The sequence below is a fragment of the Hoplias malabaricus genome, chromosome 1, assembly GCF_029633855.1.
Source record: "Hoplias malabaricus isolate fHopMal1 chromosome 1, fHopMal1.hap1, whole genome shotgun sequence".
In the NCBI taxonomy this organism is placed as follows: Eukaryota; Metazoa; Chordata; class Actinopteri; order Characiformes; family Erythrinidae; genus Hoplias; species Hoplias malabaricus.
Genome location: NC_089800.1, coordinates 77,584,486 through 77,604,538, shown reverse-complemented (window position 1 = coordinate 77,604,538; position 20,053 = coordinate 77,584,486). Strand labels below are relative to the sequence as shown.

Sequence of the window (20,053 nt, the reverse complement as noted above, 5' to 3'; positions counted from 1 at the left end):
TTGTGTCTGTGTGGGTTTCCTGCCACAGTCCAAAAACACGTTAGTAGGACGATTGGCTATGCCAAGTCTCCACAGGCATTAGTGCGCAAGCGAATGGGTGAGTGTGTGAATGGGTGAGTGTGTGATGCCCTGGCGCTTCGTCCAGGGCGTTTTCCTACTTGTACCTAACAATTCCATGGATGAAGCGGTTAAAGTAAATGAGTGAATGTGTAAGTCAGTGAGTACACTTTGTCCTGCACCCCTCACTGGCTAACAACAGTTCAAGACTCATTAATCTGAACTCATTAACAAACACACTAACAGACTAGACTTAATTGGCGTTCATTTTCTTGGTTTGTGTGAAAACAGCGCCATCCTGTGGTTGCATTAACGCACAACAGAAGCGCCCCCTAATCAAAGTCAACAGAGAAGTGTGAGAGTGGAACCTGTGGTGATGCTGTAGGTTTATGTGAAGAATACTCCAGAGGAGCTCATTTAAAGCGTGTGGCTCGAGCTTGCATAACCATAGCGACCAATCACACTTTCTTTTGCAATGAGAATCCTCGGCCCATCCCTCCTGTCCCTACAATAAATACAGGTCTTAGTGTTTTCTAACGGCTGACTAGAAGTAGCCTCTCCTGTTTCTGTTGGTAAAACACAGGCGCACCTACTACACGTTATCAACGAGGGCGTGCCCGAAACGAGCCGAGTGTGTTTGTGTGTGAGAGTGTGAGAGAGAGAGAACGACTCACCTGTGCTCATTAAACTGCTGCTCTGCTGCAGGTGGAGGAGGAGGAGAAAACATGGGGAAAGCAGGCGGACGAGTGGATTTTGAATGGGTCTACGACGAGCAGCCGCACTCATGGAGGAGGAAGGAGATACTAGGTGGGTAAAGTTTCCTAAAAGTCCGCCGCACTGATACTAAAAACTGGACTAATCTAAATAAACACGACATTAAGGCAGCGTGTACTGACCGGTTTCTTGCGAGTGAGTAGGGAATGCTGTGAATGTGCTCGTCATCCTGTGATTAAGAGCTGACTGAATGTGAAAGAGGAGTTGTGTTCGGCTGTAGACGGGTTTCAGTGAAGCATCCGATGAGAACCGAGTGGCTCTGTCCGTGTCCTCCACCCACACTTCCACACTTCCGCACACCTCTCTCCACTGGAGACATTTATCTCCCGACAGTTAGAAGCGACTGAGAGTATTTCCAAACAGAGAGAGTCGTTTTTAGTGTTAGGTTTTAGTTTATATTAGTGTGTGTGTGTGTGTGTGTGTGAGAGAGAGAGCGAGAATTATGCTAATTCTTTTATCGTTACCTCAGATTATTTTCAGACGAATTTATACTTGTGTATTACTTTTATATCATTCTTATTAAGTTGTCCTCACGTTTTAAATTATTTGGAAGAGGTGGGATGTCACCAGCAGGGCTGTGAACTATGAAAGCACATAATATCTCATAAAATTTAATATTTAATTCCCATTCACTCAAAAGTCGTTCCCATTTACTATTGAGTCCCACACGGTAAACACGTATCTCGGTGTCTTTTTAACTCGTTCCCACACATTCTTGTATCACTTCCGTGCTTATTAAATAATTCACTCGTAATGTGACAGATACATTTTAATGATTTTAAGGGTTGGCGCCTGTAGGGGTGTGTACTATCTCATTATTAACTGATGACAGATAAGTTACGAAGCCTCGAGTTCACAGATATAATTCATAACAGATTTCACTCAATTTCACTGCTTTTTTTGGTGTATAATGTTCATAAACGTTTCTAAAAACGTTCATAAATATTGAGCTAACAAAATAGCAGTATAACGGTCAACAAAAATACACAGATACAATACTATGTTGTCTACGTTTAAGTTCTTTTCATAATTCAATTATTATAAAATAACATTTAATATGATATTTATTCCATTGTCAAAGTCAAAGCCACATCATTAAACAATATAAAAGGTCTGTCTAAACATTTATACAGTGTCTTAATCTGACTGTATAGATTGAAGTTTTAAATATATAATCAATGTTAGCCCTCTCTCACATTGTTCTTCGGTGTTCAGGACCTCAACAGGGCAGATATTATTTGGGTGGTAACTCTTTCTCAGCGCTGCAGTGACACTGACGGGGTGGTGGTGTTACTGTGTGTTGTGCTGGTACGAGCGGATCAGACACAGCAGTGCCCCTTGACTGTCCACTCCATTAAACACACCTCCCTTGTTGGTCCACCTTGTAGATGTAAAGTCAGAGACAGTGGCTCATCTGCTGCTGTGTAGTTTGTGTTGATACATGAGCCAAATCAAAGGCTGTTACAGTCTGTAGTATCTGCTGATCTCTGCCTTTTTCCAGTTAATTTACCTTACAGGATTTGTCTAGTCTAATTTAGACAGACATCTGTGATGTTAATGGACAGCACTTTTCAGTCTTATCATATTCTGTAAATTGATTCCCAGCAACCAGCACTTTGACACGTGGAACAATTGCTGAGTGGCTCAGGTGCACTAGACACAGTAAATGGGCCTTGCCTGGAAACAGACGGTTGTAAAAAGTCCATGCCACACTTTCTGTGCTAAAGTGTGAGGGTCAGTAGAGTACTGATGAAATTTGGACCATTCTCTTAACCGAGGACAGCTCAGATTTACGTTTGTATATGATCTACTGTATCATAAAGATCAGTTCTCAGTTGCTTTCTTCATTTTAAGTTTGTTTGGAATAATAATCCTTCCTTTGTGAACTGACACACGAAACGTTTCAAACTCCTCAAATATTTATAACATTTTTCTTTTATTATCCTTTGTGCGCTGCAGGAGTCAAAGGGGCCCTTGTTTATTATCGACGCTGAGGGTGTGGAGGCTGTTTCCACCGCAGTAATTTTACTCTGAATGTGATGGTCATGCACCTGAAGCTGCTTCATGGTGCTTGAAGGTCATTCATTAACCCCACACTGTCACACTGCAAAAATCAGGAAGCCTGTATGTGTTAAAAATTTTATCTCGTTGTCAACGAAGTTATTTCGATACTATCATCAGGGGAAGAAGCTAAGCAAGGTTTCTTCAGTTCAGAAGCTGATCATGAGATACACTTTTGTCATGCCTGAGGGATCATGCTCAGAGACATCATAAAAAAAAAGGAAGGTTTGTCATGTGATGAACTAGTTGCATTAATCATTAACTTTCTCAGAGAAAATGGATGTCAGTTTGGTTTGAATCATCAGTGTGAAGTAAACTGAGTTTCTGAGATATGTTTCGTCATTTCATTGTACAGCAGGTTTCTTAGCTGCAAGCACTCCAGGTGGACGTCATGGCCATTGTATTGTGTTTGCAAGGGGCTGGTCAGCGGTCTCTTTTGTGAAGATCTATTACTCATTACACGAACTGGATTTGATTGTTTCTGAACTCTTTCTCAACAAAGTTGAAGCTTGAGGGTAGGCTTATTGAGGAACAAATATATAAATGCTCAGCTTCGTTTGAGACAGTGATGATATGAACCAGACGATTGTGTAGGTGCCATCTCACAGAAATTCACACTTCTTTTATACTAATAAAAGCACCAAACACACCATAGCAGATTTAGATAGAAACTTAAGTAAAATAAAGCTAAGGAATAAAATGTATGGGTTATTCAGCATTTAAACAAATACAAATATTGAACGGTGGTGCAGCAGGTAGTGTCGCAGTCACACAGCTCCAGGGGGTTCGATTCCCACTCCGGGTGACTGTCTGTGGGGAGTGTGGTGTGTTCTCCCTGTGTCCGCGTGGGTTTCCTCCGGGTGCTCCGGTTTCCTCCCACAGTCCAAAAACGCACGTTGGTAGGTGGATTGGCGACTCAAAAGTGTCCGTAGGTGTGAATGTGTGTGTGTGTCTGTGTGCACTGACTGGTGCCCCCTCCAGGGTGTGTTCCTGCCTTGCACCCAATGATTCCAGGTAGGCTCTGGACCCTCCGCGACCCTGAACTGGATAAGGGTTACAGACAATGAATGAATGAATGAAATATTGAACCAGCCGTGCTTATTATCAATTTTAATTAGGTTATCATTTGTAGATGGCCTGTGCTTTGTTGTCCACTTTTCCATATAGGAGTTGGAAATGAGTGGTGGCTTCACATCACTGAGCTACAGTCAGCTGTTATCGTGGTGGAGAAAGGATGCTAAAGTCATAATCTTGTCATTAGTTTGCATGGACACTTGATGCAAATTGAAAGGGTGGGGCAAATCTGACCATATTTCCATGACACTAGTTTCCTAAGAGACGTATCATAAGCAAAAGACCAAATGAGATGTGTGTCTCTGGCACGACTGCCTTTTTGCAGAGAGGAGCCATAGGAATAACAACTGTGCTAATTAAAAAAAAAAAAGGCACATCATCAGGAGACCTTCCTGACCCTTGGGTAGAGCACTGAACGTCGCTTGATGTCTGTGAACTTTGTGGCTGTTTATTTTTTTCTAGTTGCCAAGTTACTGCTAGCCCTACAAATATAAATTGTGCCTTGTTTTTTTTTTTTAATTAAGATCAAAACAGTTACCTTTTATTTATTTATTTTTTATCTGATGACTATAAGCTCAGAAGAACCATTTTGTGTATTCAAAAATGTGTAAAATATAACACAAAAGATTAAGATTAAAATAATACCAAGACGAAAATTGTTTCCAACGCTGATTCTCTGTCAACACTGCTGTTTAGTTTAAAATTGTGTGCAAATAAATTTTAAAATGTTTATTTATTTTTTAGTGTATGGTGTATTTGAAATTTAAAAATTCAAATATTCTCTGTTCTTTTGTCGTTGTAAAATAACTGTAACATGAGAAATGACAACAGCCGTTTTATTCAACAAAAAGAATAACGTAAAAATTCGCCTGTTTGAAAATGGCAAGTGATGAGCAGTTTTTGTTCTGTTTTGTTCTTGGGGATAATATTATATCCAAAAATTTGTGAGCGTTTATCCGCAGTGAATGTAGAGTATTAATATTTCATTTTTAGGCATTTTTGTATTAATTTTTTGGGTCACTTTTACTGCATTGTAATAGTTACCATTAACTGACAAAAGAGCGGGAGAATATTTGAATTTTGAATTACAGTTATACCTCATACAAAAACACTTTAAAACCTAATGGATCTAAACCACGTCCAAAGCAGTTTAAGTGTGTGTACACAAATCAGTGTAAATATTTCAGATTTGTTTCTCAATTTTATCTTTATCTTCCACTTTTTCTATGCATTGCTCTACCGTTCAGGCTAAACATTCTGTCCTATAACATTTTGTAAAATTTAGACTTTTGTAGTACAATGAAATAACAGCATTCACAATTTTGTTTATTTGTCTATTAGTGTTCCCTTTCTATAATATCCAGCGTGCTTTTTGTGAATGCACCACAGATTGAATGTGTATCCCTGTGGTGTACAACAAACTGACTGAATGAATCTTGTTATAAATAACCACATTTGTTAATACTTCTGAACTATTTCTTTCAACAGCAAAGTACCCACAGATCAAGTCCTTGATGGGTTCTGACCCCCAGCTGAAATGGGTTGTGTCTGGAATGGTCCTCACTCAGCTGCTGGCCTGCTACCTGGTCCGTGACCTCTCATGGAAGTGGGTGATGTTCTGGGCGTACGCCTTTGGCGGCTGCATCAACCACTCTTTGACCTTGGCCATTCACGACATTTCTCACAACGTAGCCTTTGGGAACAAACAGGCTCGCTGGAACCGCTGGTTCGCCATGTTCGCCAACCTCCCCATCGGCCTTCCCTACTCTGCCTCTTTCAAGAAGTATCATATCGACCACCACCGCTACCTTGGAGGAGATGGGCTGGACGTGGACATCCCTACGGATCTAGAAGGCTGGTTCTTCTGCACACCGGCAAGGAAGGTCCTCTGGCTCTTCCTGCAGCCTTTGTTCTATGCACTTCGGCCCCTGGCGGTGAACCCGAAACCCGTGACCAGACTGGAGATGATGAACGCAGTAGTACAGTTTGTGGTCGACATTCTCATCTACTATCTCTGGGGACTCAAACCCATCGTGTACCTCATTGCCGGATCGATATTGTGTATGGGCTTGCATCCTATCTCTGGGCACTTCATTGCTGAGCACTATATGTTTCTGAAGGGCCACGAGACCTACTCTTACTACGGCCCTCTGAACTTAATCACCTTCAACGTGGGCTACCACATGGAGCACCATGACTTTCCCAGCATCCCGGGGAGTAAATTACCTGAGGTAAGTGAGCAACTCCACAATATTATTTTCAGTGTCTTCCTCTTTGTGCTAGATGATCTTTTCCCACACTGTGCTTGTGAGGGCAGTTTAGATGAGATCGGTGCTTTTGGAAATGGGAGACGAGGGTCATCGCAGTGCTTTGCAAGGGAGTTAAGGATAGGCTTTAGTATGTCCGTGTTGAAACAGGGAGTTTAACTGTTGCTCAATAAACATGCTTACCATGAACATATGATAAACGTATTTACTCAGTGTGTGTGCACATTAATGTGTATGTGGAATGTCTACCAACCCACAAAACAAAAATGAGTGGAGAAGGGTTCGACGATATTTCAATATTAATATTGCAATATAACATTTTTCAATAACAATGGCGTGATTTTTTTTTTTTTAAACATTTGCAATATTTCAATGTACATTATATACAACATCTGTCACCGACTGACGGTCATTACAGGGTGCTGACGTCAGTTCAGTACTCAGTTTAAAAATATTAAAATTGACAAAGCCAAAAGGTTGATGTTTGATGATGTCACGTTTCTCGATACGGGAATTGTATCGACCAAAATGAATCGCAAAATATATTGCGATATAAATTCTGGTCATATCGTCCAGCCCTAGAGTGGAGAATGAAAAGAAGCGAGCTGGAACTGAGCTGACAGATGCTGAAACAGGGACTGGCTGTTCAGACAAGTGAAATTTATGGCTGTGGTGTTTGATCCTTGTGGTGTTTTGAAGAAAGCATGCCACAGACGTTTTATTACGACTCTATGTTGAATACATTCTCTTTAAGAAATAAAAAGCCTAGGAGGAAAGGACTGTTTAATCATGTTATGGGGTGTTCATTAAACCGATAATGTCACATTTTTGAATGATGGGATCAGGTTATTAGAACACACTTGTTTAGTGACACAAATGTCCTTTAAAGCCGCAAGACAAATATTTACCTCGATCATGATGCTCTGTAAACCCTAGATGGTTTGAATGTTGGGACAGATATAAGCCCCTGATACAATCTATAGCCAAGGGAAGCTTTTAAAGCACATCTGTAAACACAGATACCTTTCCCACCGTATTATTTCAGTTAATAATTAAGCAGCTATGACAAACCAAAGACTAGATACACACCAGGAAAACGTCCTCATGCCAGTTTTGTAATATCTGATTTTGGGGATTAAAAAAGAGCTCTTGGAGAAACATTAACGGGCCCAGTTTTACACGTCTTGAATGCGAATAACAGCAAGATGACAGCTCTTTCCTTTCCTTTCCTTATCCACAGGTCAAAAGGATTGCAGCGGAATATTATGACACACTGCCGCAGCACACCTCCTGGATACGAGTGCTTTGGGACTTTGTGTTTGACGACAGCATTGGCCCCTATACCAGAATCAAGCGAGAATACAAACTGGCCAAACAGGAATAAAACTGTTTTCCAGACACACAATTCTCCCAGAGCCGCTATTTAAACAGAAAAGAGGAAAATCTGGACAACCCTGCTGGACTGGTAGCAGCAACACGTGTTTAAATCAGGGAACAGCTTAATGCACATGAACTTACGCTTGTGGTCAGTTAAACTGGCTTATGCTTTAAGAAACGTAGGGTTTGAAAATATTCAAAAGGGGGCTGAGATGAAATGGGCATTTTTTAGAGCCTTTGTCATCAGTGATGTCCTGACGTTTTCTATTTGCTGTTTTCTATAAAGTTCTATGACTGTTCAGTTTTGAATAATATTTTGAGTCACCGAAGGGAGGTGAGGATGTGCACTGCTTTATTGCATCACTTTATATGGCTGAATTAAAGTCAACATGCTGTGAGTAGTTTAAGCAGAAATAAGACGGTGTTGTGTTTTTATTAAAATGCTTTAGAACCCAGGTGGACAGAAAGGGAAAGAAGAACAGGAATGCCTATCAAACTGTGGAGTAAATAAAAAGATTTTACATGTAGTGCTTCACACACGTCATTGTGGTCTATTTAAAATAAAACAAGTGTTCTAATGTTATCAGAGCCATACCGATAGAATGACCTCATTGTTTCGACGCTCATTGTCCTTTCTATCAGCTCTATTCACCACACAGGTGCAGTTTGTTGTTCTACACTTATCCCCAGCGCTGCAGTGACACTGACACAGTGGAGCTGTTACCCTGTGTTCAGCTTGTGCACGTGGATCAGACACAGCAGAGCTGATGAAGTTTTAAACACTGTCCTTTGATCCACCTTGTAGACGTAACGTCAGAGACTCAACTGCGTGTCATCAGTGACACAGGACGCTGTCGGCTGGATGTTTTTGGTCGGTGGACTATTCTCAGTCCAGCAGTGACACTGAGGGGTCACCAGCACAACACACATCACCACCTGTGATTTATTATGCACTGTGGTGGTCCTCACTATTAAAGGACAGAGTGAAAACGGCTAAACAAGCTACGGTCTGTAATTGTAGAACGACAAGGTGAACGTTTGTGTTTGGTACAGCAGATAAAATAGATGAGCACTGGAGGGAAAAATACGGTCTTTTTAATGTAACGTGTGATCTGTGTTAATATTAAATTAGTAAAAATAGGAAGGCACAACGGTTATCGTAATCACATTTTATGAAATTTTAATTTCAGTGACTTGCCCCACAACATGGCACTGGACGAGGACATTATTCATTAATGTGCTTTGCCTTCCAAGTCCCAACATGCTTTATATAATGAACTCCACATAATTATCATCCCGAACAGACGCTCACGCAGCGCCCACAGTGTCCTCAGTGAAATGTTTTTATGTAAAGTTATGAAACACCCCTGAAGCTTTTAGAACATTGTTAAATAACAGTGACATTATCTGAAATAAATATTTTGGGACCAAGACAGAGACAAGTTAAGACAAGTTTTCAACACAGATCAAGTGTTCTTAGTTTTATTCAAAGGTCATTTCAATTCCAACTTTTTAAAACGAGTAACCTAATCGGATATAGTGTAGGACCCAACGTTTCAAACAATTCTTTCAGCAAATGAAGAGTTTGTAAAAATCACCATCTGATACAGCTATAGCTACAAGTACATCTGTCAGGGTTCATTCAGAGGGCAGCCATCATCAATCACCTCACACCAACAAGTCAAATTCAAGCTACAAAAGAAAAATCCAGTGAACTTGGTACACTTGTATTAGCAAGAAAAACAGAACAAAACGACGAAACGGATGCGGTTTGGTGATCGGTCGGCACAGGAGTGTGTGCTCGATGGGCTTCTGAAAAACCAAAGAATGAAGCAAGTAATAAAACAGAAAAGGCTGACAATGGCGAGCATCTTTACATCCCCCTGTCTCTCTTCATACCACTGATAATAAAATTATTTCTCAACAATAATAGAATGGTCAATGACACAATAAAACAGTATAAAACAAATATATCTTCATCAAGTTCCAACTAGTCACCTTTTCTCTTTTTTAAGACTTGAATGACTGAGAGCAGCAAACTGCACAGTGGGCTGAGTCTTTTTAATGTTCATACGGGAGAAAATAGAAAAATTCAGTGTGAAGGTCTATCCACCCATTCGTCCATCCATGCATACAAATACTCACTCACTCTCACCCGCTTCCATCTCTCTGCTTTCTCTTGTTCCGTTCTGTAAATCTCCCAGTTTACGCAACATTTCTGCAACCTTACAGCAGTGTTTCCTCGCCGTTGCAGCCATGTTGCGAGAACATTCCTTCAGAGCATCTTTTTTTTCGGAAATTCCCCCAAGTACCTTCCTGTCAGTGTCGGGATGTGTGTAAACACTATGTAGTGCCCATCCTCGTGAGTTCTCTTCTAATGGCTAAAGGACAAAGAATAAAAGCAAGAATTAGTACATCGTTACAATTGATATATCCTTGAGCAAGGTATTAAGCCATGAGATTTCTCCATCCTCACCATCAATGATCTCGTCTTTGACTTTATGCAATTCACGCACTACTTCCTCCAAGATCTCCTATTCAGACAAACGAGGGAGATCAACACAGGTTTGATTGTATTACTAACTGAGGAGGCTGAGCAGGAACATATGGGTGGCGGTGGAATGAGTGTTGATGAGTCATTGCTTAAAGGAACAGTAGGTAAGATTTCTTTATTTATTATTATTATTTTCGTTCCTAGGAACTGTACTGAAATCAATAGGGAGGGTTCGGGAGCATGTGTGGGATCCTTCCTTCCGCCAAAAATTACATAGTACAGTTTCTGTAGTGCTGAGTCTGGAGTAGCAATGACAGAGGCTCTGTTCTCCATATTACAACTCTGTGGCGCATCACAGCCATATTGAAACTATACATTTAAGGTCAAATATAAGTGTTACTTTAACTGCAATCATCACAGAATAAACCCATGAGTCAAACAAACAACCTTTTAAAAACCCACAGGATACACCCCTTTTTAAACATTCCTGTTGAACTGGAGACACTGATAATTGAAACAATGCACTCTTTTCTGTCGGGTGATGAAGTAAAACCTCTTATCTGTGTGTAGTCAGAAGAGCTGGTCCAGCCGGATCTGGAGTCCAGTGTAAGAATGACAGGACCTTTCAAGTGCTTCCTCTGTGTTTACTTAAAGAAGGGTTGCAACACTCGGTTCTCATAAACCCAAACACAGAGCAACAGTGGAATCAGAGCTTTATGTGAGTCGCCCTGTGAAGGACTGGCGCCACCTCCAGGGTGTGTTCCCGCCTTGCGCCCAGTGATTCCGGGTAGGCTCCAAACCCACCGCTGCCCTGAACTGGATAAGCACTTACAGACTATGAATGAATGTTTTTCATTGGAGAGGGATGATATATGGCGATTATACACACTAAGGGCATAATGAATTATAAATTAAATGATAAATTAAACAAACATGCATTATACGTGTAATTAATCATATATTCATTATAAATCTATTGGTACGTTATATTCATAATTAAGTGCCAGCAATGGTGAAAAATCTTGAAGTAGATGAAATCAGAGGAGGTGTCTAAAACTAATTTTAAATGTATATAAATAATAAATGTCAAACAAGTTTCACAGCTCATAACCTACCTGTTTCATTCTGTCAAAGTCCCCTGACTCTGCATCACTGGTGCTGCCAATCGGTCTCAGCCTGTGTGATCAACAGCAGTGTCATTAAAGACAGGCAAACAGATTGAGCGATATGGAAAATATATGTCAATGTTTACAGACATTTTCATGATACACTTGTCACAATGCACTAGTGCCACAGACATTTACATAATGTGCTAATGTCTCTGTGTAGTATGTGATACGCTAAGACCCTTATGACTACAGAAGATGAACGAATGTTTCCTCTCTCTTTCACGATGATTAAAAATGAACAAATTGTGACCAATGGTAATTTTATATAAAAATAGGGTAGATTCTTGATGCTGTATTCTCCAGTAAAATATGATGCTTTAATCAACACCTAGAATAAATCTATTGTAGCTATGACTCTGTATATTTACGGAGGTCCTCGGGTTACGTCAGTCCAGAGTTACGATGTTTCGTGGTTACGACACATCTCCCATTTACTGTATAACGCCTTGTTTCGACTTGTGGTTTTGCGTCATAAACGTAACGCGAACTTCGTGTTTGGTGTGCGCGGCGGAAGAATACACGGTAACGCGACTCGGGACCGAGGAGGACAGCGTCACCCCAGTCGCATTGTACGCCATTTTAGTTTGCTGCTACGTCGTTCTCTTTCATGTGTGTACGTATGTTCCGACTTACACCGGGAATCGGTTAGAAATGGATTAACGTCTTAAGTCGAGGACCCCCCTGTATCTGCTTTTCAGTTGGGCTTTAAACCGTGCGGTGACAGTGAATCAATATCTGCACACACACTATTTTCTCCCTGCCAGTTCAAATATAGGCCTTATCCAGCCTCCTGATTCTTAGGTTGTATTTTCTTTAGCGGGCCACGGATAAGGTGCATTTAGACAAAACAGTTCCCTGCCGAGCGCCGTGATGTGCCCATTGATTCATGTATCCACAGAGCTAAACCTTGAGATAGAAATTCAATTGCCTTCTGTCTAGGGCCTAGTGTGCTAGGGCTGAGGAGAAAATATAATTACTCCCTAAGGGACCAAGGGACAAACTAATTTATATGAAACATTATTTTCACTCGAACAATAACACTGACCTCGATCCAGCGGAGGATTTGTCTGAAGAGTTCGCTCGTTCCCACGGCTTCTTCACAGCATCTGTGAATAAAATACACTGTATATTACACAAAGAGTGTGTCGAATGGTTTTCGGACACCTGCTCATTTAACACTTCTCTTAAAATCAAGAGTACTTATCCCTAACAGCTGTAACAGCTTGGACTCTTCTAGAAAAGCTGTACATGAGGATCTAGTTCTGGATTTTAAACATCCCTCCATCACTCTTTAAAATGTACACACCCACTAGCCTTCAGTAATGGAGGAACTTTATAAGCCTCTAGCTGACTCTCTTTGGACTCAATTGAGGTTGCTCCAAAGCGTTATAGGCCACAAGTCATGCGTTTCAATACTGATTATACAAACTGTGGACAATACGACACATTGATGTGACTAAGATACCATTGTAGTATTCATGAATATTGTTTTAAAGGAACACTAGGTAGTATTTTTTACCTTACAATTACAGCTTTAACCTCACAGTAATGTTCCATTGACCTGTAATAGGGAGAACAGAGCTCTTTTTTTGCTTCTCTAGGCGCAGCACTGCAGGAAGTGCACCTTGCAAATTTCAGAGGAGGGTAGGGAACCACCCAACAATTTTCAATGCTGTAAAAATGAACTACACTCTGCAACTCTAGTGAGAGCCTAGAAGCAACAATACCAACTCTCACCTAGTGTTCCTTTGAGGATGGAGAATGCAGGACTTTTTCAGTAACTTCACTAAATTGTCACTAATTATAAGAACAAGATCTTGTCTCTAAAATAGATAATATATTAAATTACAATCGTAGCACAGTTGCAGACTGCTTTTCTTTCATTCTCCTGCTGAAATGTATCTCAACTTCTCCTGATTATATGACTTTAAGGGAACCCTACCTCATTCTCCCGCTCTGGTAATGGAATTTTATAATAACCAGGAGATACTGGAACAAGATAAAGGCTGATTCTCTTCTCAGTGCATCAGAAAGCCCTTCTTTTTAGGCCACTACTAGATACAGAGCCAGTACCTGCTTAGATCTACTGACCTGAACCACGTGAGGCGGGAGAACCATTGGACTCTTCCTACAAAGAACACATAAAAAATTCCACACATAAACACACAGGTAAAAACAAAGAAAGAAGTGCGAGAACGTGATGCTGCTTTAAGAATGCACCTACATTTTGACCTTCTTCTGGCTTCTCTGAAGCTTTCCTCCTGAAGGCAAGAACAACATGTAAGTTGAACATTTATCTAACTCTCCTCTTTCAGCATGGGAGCACAGGGTGAATGGGGGGGGGGTGATGTAGATGAGAGGCAGAACTGGTAATGTCCTGCACATTGGGAGACAATTAGATAAAAAAGGAGACGCTGTAATAAAAGATATAAATGATACCTCCGCGCTAGCAGGGCGTTCATCTCCTGCATGAGCCCCTCTCCTCCTCCTCCACTGCCCCCACTTGAGCGATTGGCATCGTTCTTGGCACTGCTCTCCTCAGGCTGCGGATTTTAAACACAGATATCAGCTTACACCAGGGCAGATCAATATAAACTCACCCATCTGTGCTGCAGACAAGCGCAGCAGGTTCACAGGCCCACACAGTGGACACTCCCTAACAGAGCAAACAACTCTAAAGCCATGACTATTTAAGTATCACAAGGGCAACAGCGTGCCAAACTCAGTTAATGAATATTAACTCATTTATCATTTGTAGGACATGTCAGTTATAAATGAACTGGACTTCTACAAAGTCATATATACGGCTACAGACATATCCAGAGGTACCTGCCCATCCAAGAGTGAGTCCAAGAGTCCAAGAGAGAGCACTCCCTGTTAGTGTGCCCCTACCACTGCTGCAGTAACAGACTCTAATCTTCAAGCAAGTCTTTCAACTAGATCCCGGGACACTGAGAGCTGTAGCATTTCATTCTGAATTAACTGGGTGGTTATCCGTTTCTGAAGAGAATGCAGTTCCACTGCCCTACAGCTCAGTGATGGGACTATTTTAAACCCTCTAACTGATCCTCGGCATTGAGAACTAATTTTAAACTCATATGCAGCTGCTCAAGTGCATAACATTTAATTCATTTTAATTTAATTTTGAATGAAAAAGCTGTGCATTCAGGTTCGAATATCTATATCCACCTTTAAGTAGCCTCAAGGCACTCTTGCCAGGGTGTCTCCAAACTTTTGAACATACACTGTACTTGCCCATACCACTGATTTTCAGGACCTCCATTTTATGTAACAATCATGTTCAATTGAATACATCAGTGAGTAATACACTATAATACTAATAAATAATGTTTTCATATTTTATATAATACTCTTATGACAGGGTAATCTTAAGACACCTCAAAAAAATAAAAAGACACAATAAGTTAAATATAACAATTTAAAATAGAGGGCGGCACGGTGGCGCAGCAGGTAGGTGTCGCAGTCAGACAGCTCCAGGGACCTGGAGGTTGTGGGTTCGAGTCCCGCTCCCGGTGACTGTCTGTGAGGAGTTGGTGTGTTCTCCCTTTCCTCCGGGTGCTCCGGTTTCCTCCCACAGGCCAAAAACACACGTTGGTAGGTGGATTGGTGACTCAAAAGTGTCCGTAGGTGTGAGTGAATGTGTGTGAGTGTGTGTTGCCCTGTGAAGGACTGGCGCCCCCTCCAGGGTGTATTCCCGCCTTGCGCCCAATGATTCCAGGTAGGCTCTGGACCCACTGTGACCCTGAACTGGATAAGCGCTTACAGATAATGAATTTAAAATATCAGCTTTGTCCAAAATAGTAAATTTTTATTTTTCATTTTAATTGAACACAATGTATCAAAAAAAGTCTTTTTTTAAAAGATGTAAAGATCTAGGCTTTTTAAGAGATTTAAATCCAAGAGACCCATAACAACATTTAAAAGTCTCCAGTGTTCTCTGTTTTCTGTAACTCGAATGTCATATGCTCGAACGACACATTCACAAGCCTTTTTTACAGCTTCTGAAGCCTCTGAAACTGCACTTTACACTTTGCATCTGATAAACCCAGACCAAGCCTTGGTGTTTTTGTGTTTTTTTTCAGAGGGAAAACACTTTATGAAAGTCAAATATTTATAGAAAGCCCGAGCTTTTTGTACATTCCCTTAATATTGTTCTTTTTTTTATTCTTTTATCAAAGCTGTGTACATTCATTCATTCATTCATTCATTATCTGTAAGCGCTTATCTAGTTCAGGGTCACAGTGGGTCCAGAGCCTACCTAGAATCATTGGGCGCAAGAATACACCCTGGAGGGCGCACCAGACCTTCACAGGGCAACACACACACACCTTCACACTTACGCGGTCGTCAATTCACCTACCAACATGTGTTTTTGAACTGTGCAAGGAAACTGGAGCACCCAGAGGAAACCCACGCAGACACAGGGAGAACACAGCACACTCCTCACAGACAGTCACCCAGATGAAACCCACACAGACACAGGGAGAACACACCACACTCCTCACAGACAGTCACTCGGAGCGGGAATCAAACCCACAACCTCCAGGTCCCTGGAGCTGTGTGACTGCGACACTTCCTGCTGCACCACCGTGCCGCCCAAAGCTGTGTACATATTAAACCTAAAGTATAATAACTGCACTCAGACGTGCCCTAAAATCAAACTGACTCTGACTCTGCCCCCAAACCTTAAACACAGTTAGTGAAGTCACATCCTCTAACCCTGTCGCTCCCAAAATTTCAACAGTGCCTCAGTTTGTAGTTTGTAGATAAGAATATTTACTGAATTCCTTACTGAACAAACCAAAATAAAATGATAAATCATCTTGCAGTGGAATTACAAGTATTGTATAATGCATTACACACGAACACACACACACACACTCATCACTAAAACATATGCAGGAGTAGGATGTGCTTTATGTAAATTATATGTAAATGAAGCACTGGTGGGCAGAGCTTGATGAAGAAGTGCTTAAACGTGGCTGCTATTCTTGTTTTCTTTTGTTTATAATCTGCAAACAAATAAGATAAAGCACAAAGCCTAAAACTGCATATAATACAAGTCAAAGCAGGTGACACTCACCCTGGGAACTCTGCGGAGTTTGGCCCCGGCTAGTGCTGCGGCCAGGCCTGAGGGAGCGGGTACGACTCCGGCCGGGAGAGGAGGTGGAGTAGGAGGAGGAGCAGCAGCTGGAGGTGGAGGTCCTGGAGGAGGAGGAGGAGCCGGAGGACCTGCCATTGGTGCCGGAAGATGAAGAGGAGGAGTGGAGGAGAGCATGGAGGGGTGTCCTGGAGGAAGTGGGGGACCTAATGGAGAAGACCAGACATCATGAATTTAATTGGTCACCGATTAAATGATGGGTATTTCAAATAAACACAGTGCTATATAATAAGAGAAATCCAATGAGCAGCTGCAAAATCATGTTTACTTCAAGGATCTAAAAGAGAGAGAAGCACAGGTGTCTAAGGCGAACTTCACACAGCACAAAGCTGATTTCAGGATCAAATCAGATTTGTTTTTGTTCTGCTGTTCACACTATCTATATAATGAAGATAGGTGGGTGACCCCTGTCTGACATCAGTCTGAACAGATCCTTTAGTCTCTGACCAAAATGAAAAGTCCATCTGTTCCACCCAAAGCCCTTTTGGTTTGAACTATCTGTCTGATGAACTATCATTCATTATCTGTAAGCGCTTATCCAGTTCAGGGTCGCGGTGGGTCCAGAGCCTACCTGGAATCATTGGATGCAAGGCAGGAATACACCCTGGAGGGGGCGCCAGTCCTTCACAGGGCAACACACACTCACACCTACAGACACTATTGATTCGCCAATCCACCTACCAATTATTATTAATTACAATATAAATTCCATATATAGCAAAGCTAGGAAAGTCTCCCCTACCTCGGCTGCAGCCTTGACGTTATGCATCACATTATTGATTCATTCATTCATTATCTGTAACCTTTATCCAGTTCAGGGTTGCGGTGAGTCCAGAGCCTACCTGGAGTCATTGGGCGCAAGGCAGGAATACACCCTGGAGGGGGCACCAGTCCTTCACAGGGCAAAACTCACACATTCACTCACACCTACGGGCACTTTTGTATTCCTGCCACTTTCGAGTCGCCAATCCACCTACCAACGTGTGTTTTTGGACTGTGAGAGGAAACCGGAGCACCCGGAGGAAACCCACGCAGACACAGGGAGAACACACCAACTCCTCACAGACAGTCACCTCGAGCGGGACTTGAACCCACAACCTCCAGGTCCCTGGAGCTGTGTGACTGCGACACCTACCGGCTGCAGCACCGCGCCGCCCATTTCCCAACACTGCTTACATAAAAAACATTTCCAAGTCCTAAAAACCAAAAATTTCAAATTAAAATCTTCCAGACCTGAATCCACAGATCATTCTCAACCTTTAAATTGACGTAAAAGTCACATGAATTCTGATCTGAGTGTTCAGATGGAGTCACGCTGCCACAGATACGATATGAAAGCAGCCCAAATCAGATCTTCACACACACATCTGTCACATCTGAAGAAACAGATCTGATTGGGCCACTTTTACCTGCTGTGGGTTCACTCTGATTGAGTATCATTATTTTTTTCGTCTCTCTACCCGCAAACATTTCTACATTTGAATCAAACACTTGGTTTAATTTCACTATTTGATCCTCTTCCAGAATTAATACAAATACAGAAATTCAAATCCTGGCCATTTTAGGACCTGTCCACACGGATCTGCATTTTAGGTCATGATTTGCAGTACATAGAGGGTATGAAGTGATGTGGGATTAATACCTCTGTGTTTCTCTTATGCTTTGTGGTGTTTTGAAACCTCTCTTTGTGAGGCACTATGGCCCCCTACTGGGCTGGCATGATAATGCAGTCATTTTCATATTCCTTTGGATGGGAATATTTTCAAAAACGGAGAGGGGATAATCTCTATTTCTAAAAATAAATAGATCCATGTGGATGGGGCCTTAGAGTCTAATATAAATTATGTTATTTTAAAGCAGCTGCTTGATTTGATCCTTCATATGTAAGGAAAGAAAGCTGAGAGAGGGAGAAGCAGTACAAGTGCAGCCAGACTGTAGACTCCATGACTGCTCTGTCCCTTGTTCGCCGTGATGTAAAGATTTACAGTGACTGGGTGTGAAGCCAAATCATCAGAGGTCAATTACTTAAAGGCACAGTAAGAAAAATATGTTTTCGTTCTAAGAGATGGACATGAATCATGAATCTTAAGAAAATGTCCATACAGAAACTTGGGAGGAAAAATGCAAGGAGGATGCAAAGGGTATGTCCGTTTAGGATGTGTCGTCTTGATCTACTACTACTGGGTGGAGTCTGTGATACTTACTGGCAGCCTGAGAGAGACAAGGGGGTGTCGAGGGCCCCTCAGAGACAGAGGAATAAGAGGGAGGCATGGTGTCAGTGGGGGGCGTGGCCTGATACTGTGGCTGTTGATGGAAGGAGGTGGTGAACTGCTGCTGATGGGCATGGCCTTGAACTTGAGGCTGACCAATGAGGGAAGGCAGGGAGATGGCTTCGCTGTAGGCAGGGTAGGAGGGTTCTGGTTGGTAGAGGTGGGGTGGAGGGGGAGGAGCTACAGTTAAGGAGCTGGTCTGATGAGGCGGGGCTTGAGGAGGAGAGCCTTGGAAGGGGTAATAGTCCTCCTGCTGTGGCAGTGAGGCGGTGTCAAAGTTGGCGGGAGCTTTGGAGCGTCCGTTATTAAGAGGAGGTAAAGGGAGGGCTACAGGTAACACGGGCTGTTTCACGGGCACGGGCATGACTACAGGGAGCGAGGAGGTGGGCAGTGGGGCGTACATGTGGGCAGAGGACCAGGTGCCATATTTGGGGTCCGACTGATTGGAGGAGGATGGAGGGGACAGGGGGATTTGCCGGATGTTACGTGAGGGCAGGGGAGAGGCCCCAGGCTGCACAGGGGAGAAGGCAGAGGCCAGGGAGGTGGAGAGCTGGGAAAGCTGCTGGGCCTTTTTCTGAGCTGAAGGGTCCACTGTGCGGTAGCCGCTCTCGCGTTCCTGAGAGGAAGAGGAGGGGGAGCGGGTGGAGGGAGGAGAGGTGTTGGGGCGAGTGTAGGAAGGGGGGAGGGTGTTGGCGCGGTACTGCCTGTACTCTGCAGCTGAGGCTTCGGACTGAGAGGCGGACACTTTAAACTGAAGAGTAGAGACTGGCACACAGTGAGAGAGAGAGAGAGAGAGAGGGAAGAAGGGATGGAAACAAGCAACAAACAAAAAGAGAAAAAGTGACAGTGATGAAAATCAAAAAAGAGAAACTGAAATTCTGAAAAGAAAAGGTGTGAGATGTAAGCAAAGATGTGGAAGGTGCACTGGGTTTATTTTGCACCAGAAGCAAGCAAAATATTAAATATGAAAAAATAAAATATAAATACAAAATTAAACAATACAGAAGATATTTAACACCTTAAACTTCTAAGATGCTGCAATCTTGGCTTTATTTTCTCGCTCTCTCTCTAGTGAACAGGACGCACAGGGTAGAAATTTAACTGAGAAGCAGATGAAGGATTGCAGAAAGCAAAAGGAAACAGTAAAGACCTGTGACAATAAGAATCAGGTGATTGCCAAGAAGAAAGATGGGACTTCTCCTAGTTAGAAGTGAGTTAGTAGTAATTGGACCTAACTGATCATTGCCTTTGCGCTTTATATTTTGCTTGCAGATTGAATTGCTTGGTTCAAAATGAACTCCATACATTTGTGTATGTGGCATGTATTG

General features: G+C 42.2%; 2 protein-coding genes across 6 annotated transcripts in view; one reads left to right on the top strand and one right to left on the bottom strand.

The window, feature by feature from the left end:
- Positions 1-762: 762 nt before the first annotated feature.
- On the top strand, positions 763-8,251 carry degs2 (delta(4)-desaturase, sphingolipid 2). The gene is made up of 3 exons (XM_066684235.1): positions 763-864; positions 5,455-6,197; positions 7,474-8,251. Exons 1-3 carry the CDS (start codon positions 783-785, stop codon positions 7,615-7,617), a joined length of 969 nt encoding a protein of 322 aa, XP_066540332.1. The 5' UTR covers positions 763-782; the 3' UTR covers positions 7,618-8,251.
- Positions 8,252-9,065: 814 nt separating this feature from the next.
- evla (Enah/Vasp-like a) overlaps positions 9,066-20,053 on the bottom strand; it is a 58,136-nt gene continuing 47,148 nt past the window's right edge. For 3 of the 5 annotated variants that reach the window (XM_066684186.1, XM_066684203.1, XM_066684194.1), the window contains exons 6-13: positions 16,378-16,601; positions 13,713-13,816; positions 13,498-13,534; positions 13,365-13,401; positions 12,319-12,379; positions 11,220-11,280; positions 10,087-10,144; positions 9,066-9,991 (exon numbers count right to left, since the gene is read on the bottom strand). In XM_066684186.1, coding sequence (XP_066540283.1) covers positions 9,954-9,991; positions 10,087-10,144; positions 11,220-11,280; positions 12,319-12,379; positions 13,365-13,401; positions 13,498-13,534; positions 13,713-13,816; positions 16,378-16,601 — 620 coding nt within the window. In that variant the 3' untranslated portion in view covers positions 9,066-9,953. The remainder of the gene's footprint in view (positions 9,992-10,086; positions 10,145-11,219; positions 11,281-12,318; positions 12,380-13,364; positions 13,402-13,497; positions 13,535-13,712; positions 13,817-16,377; positions 16,602-20,053) is intronic. The other 2 variants (XM_066684223.1, XM_066684213.1) reach the window with 1 other exon arrangement.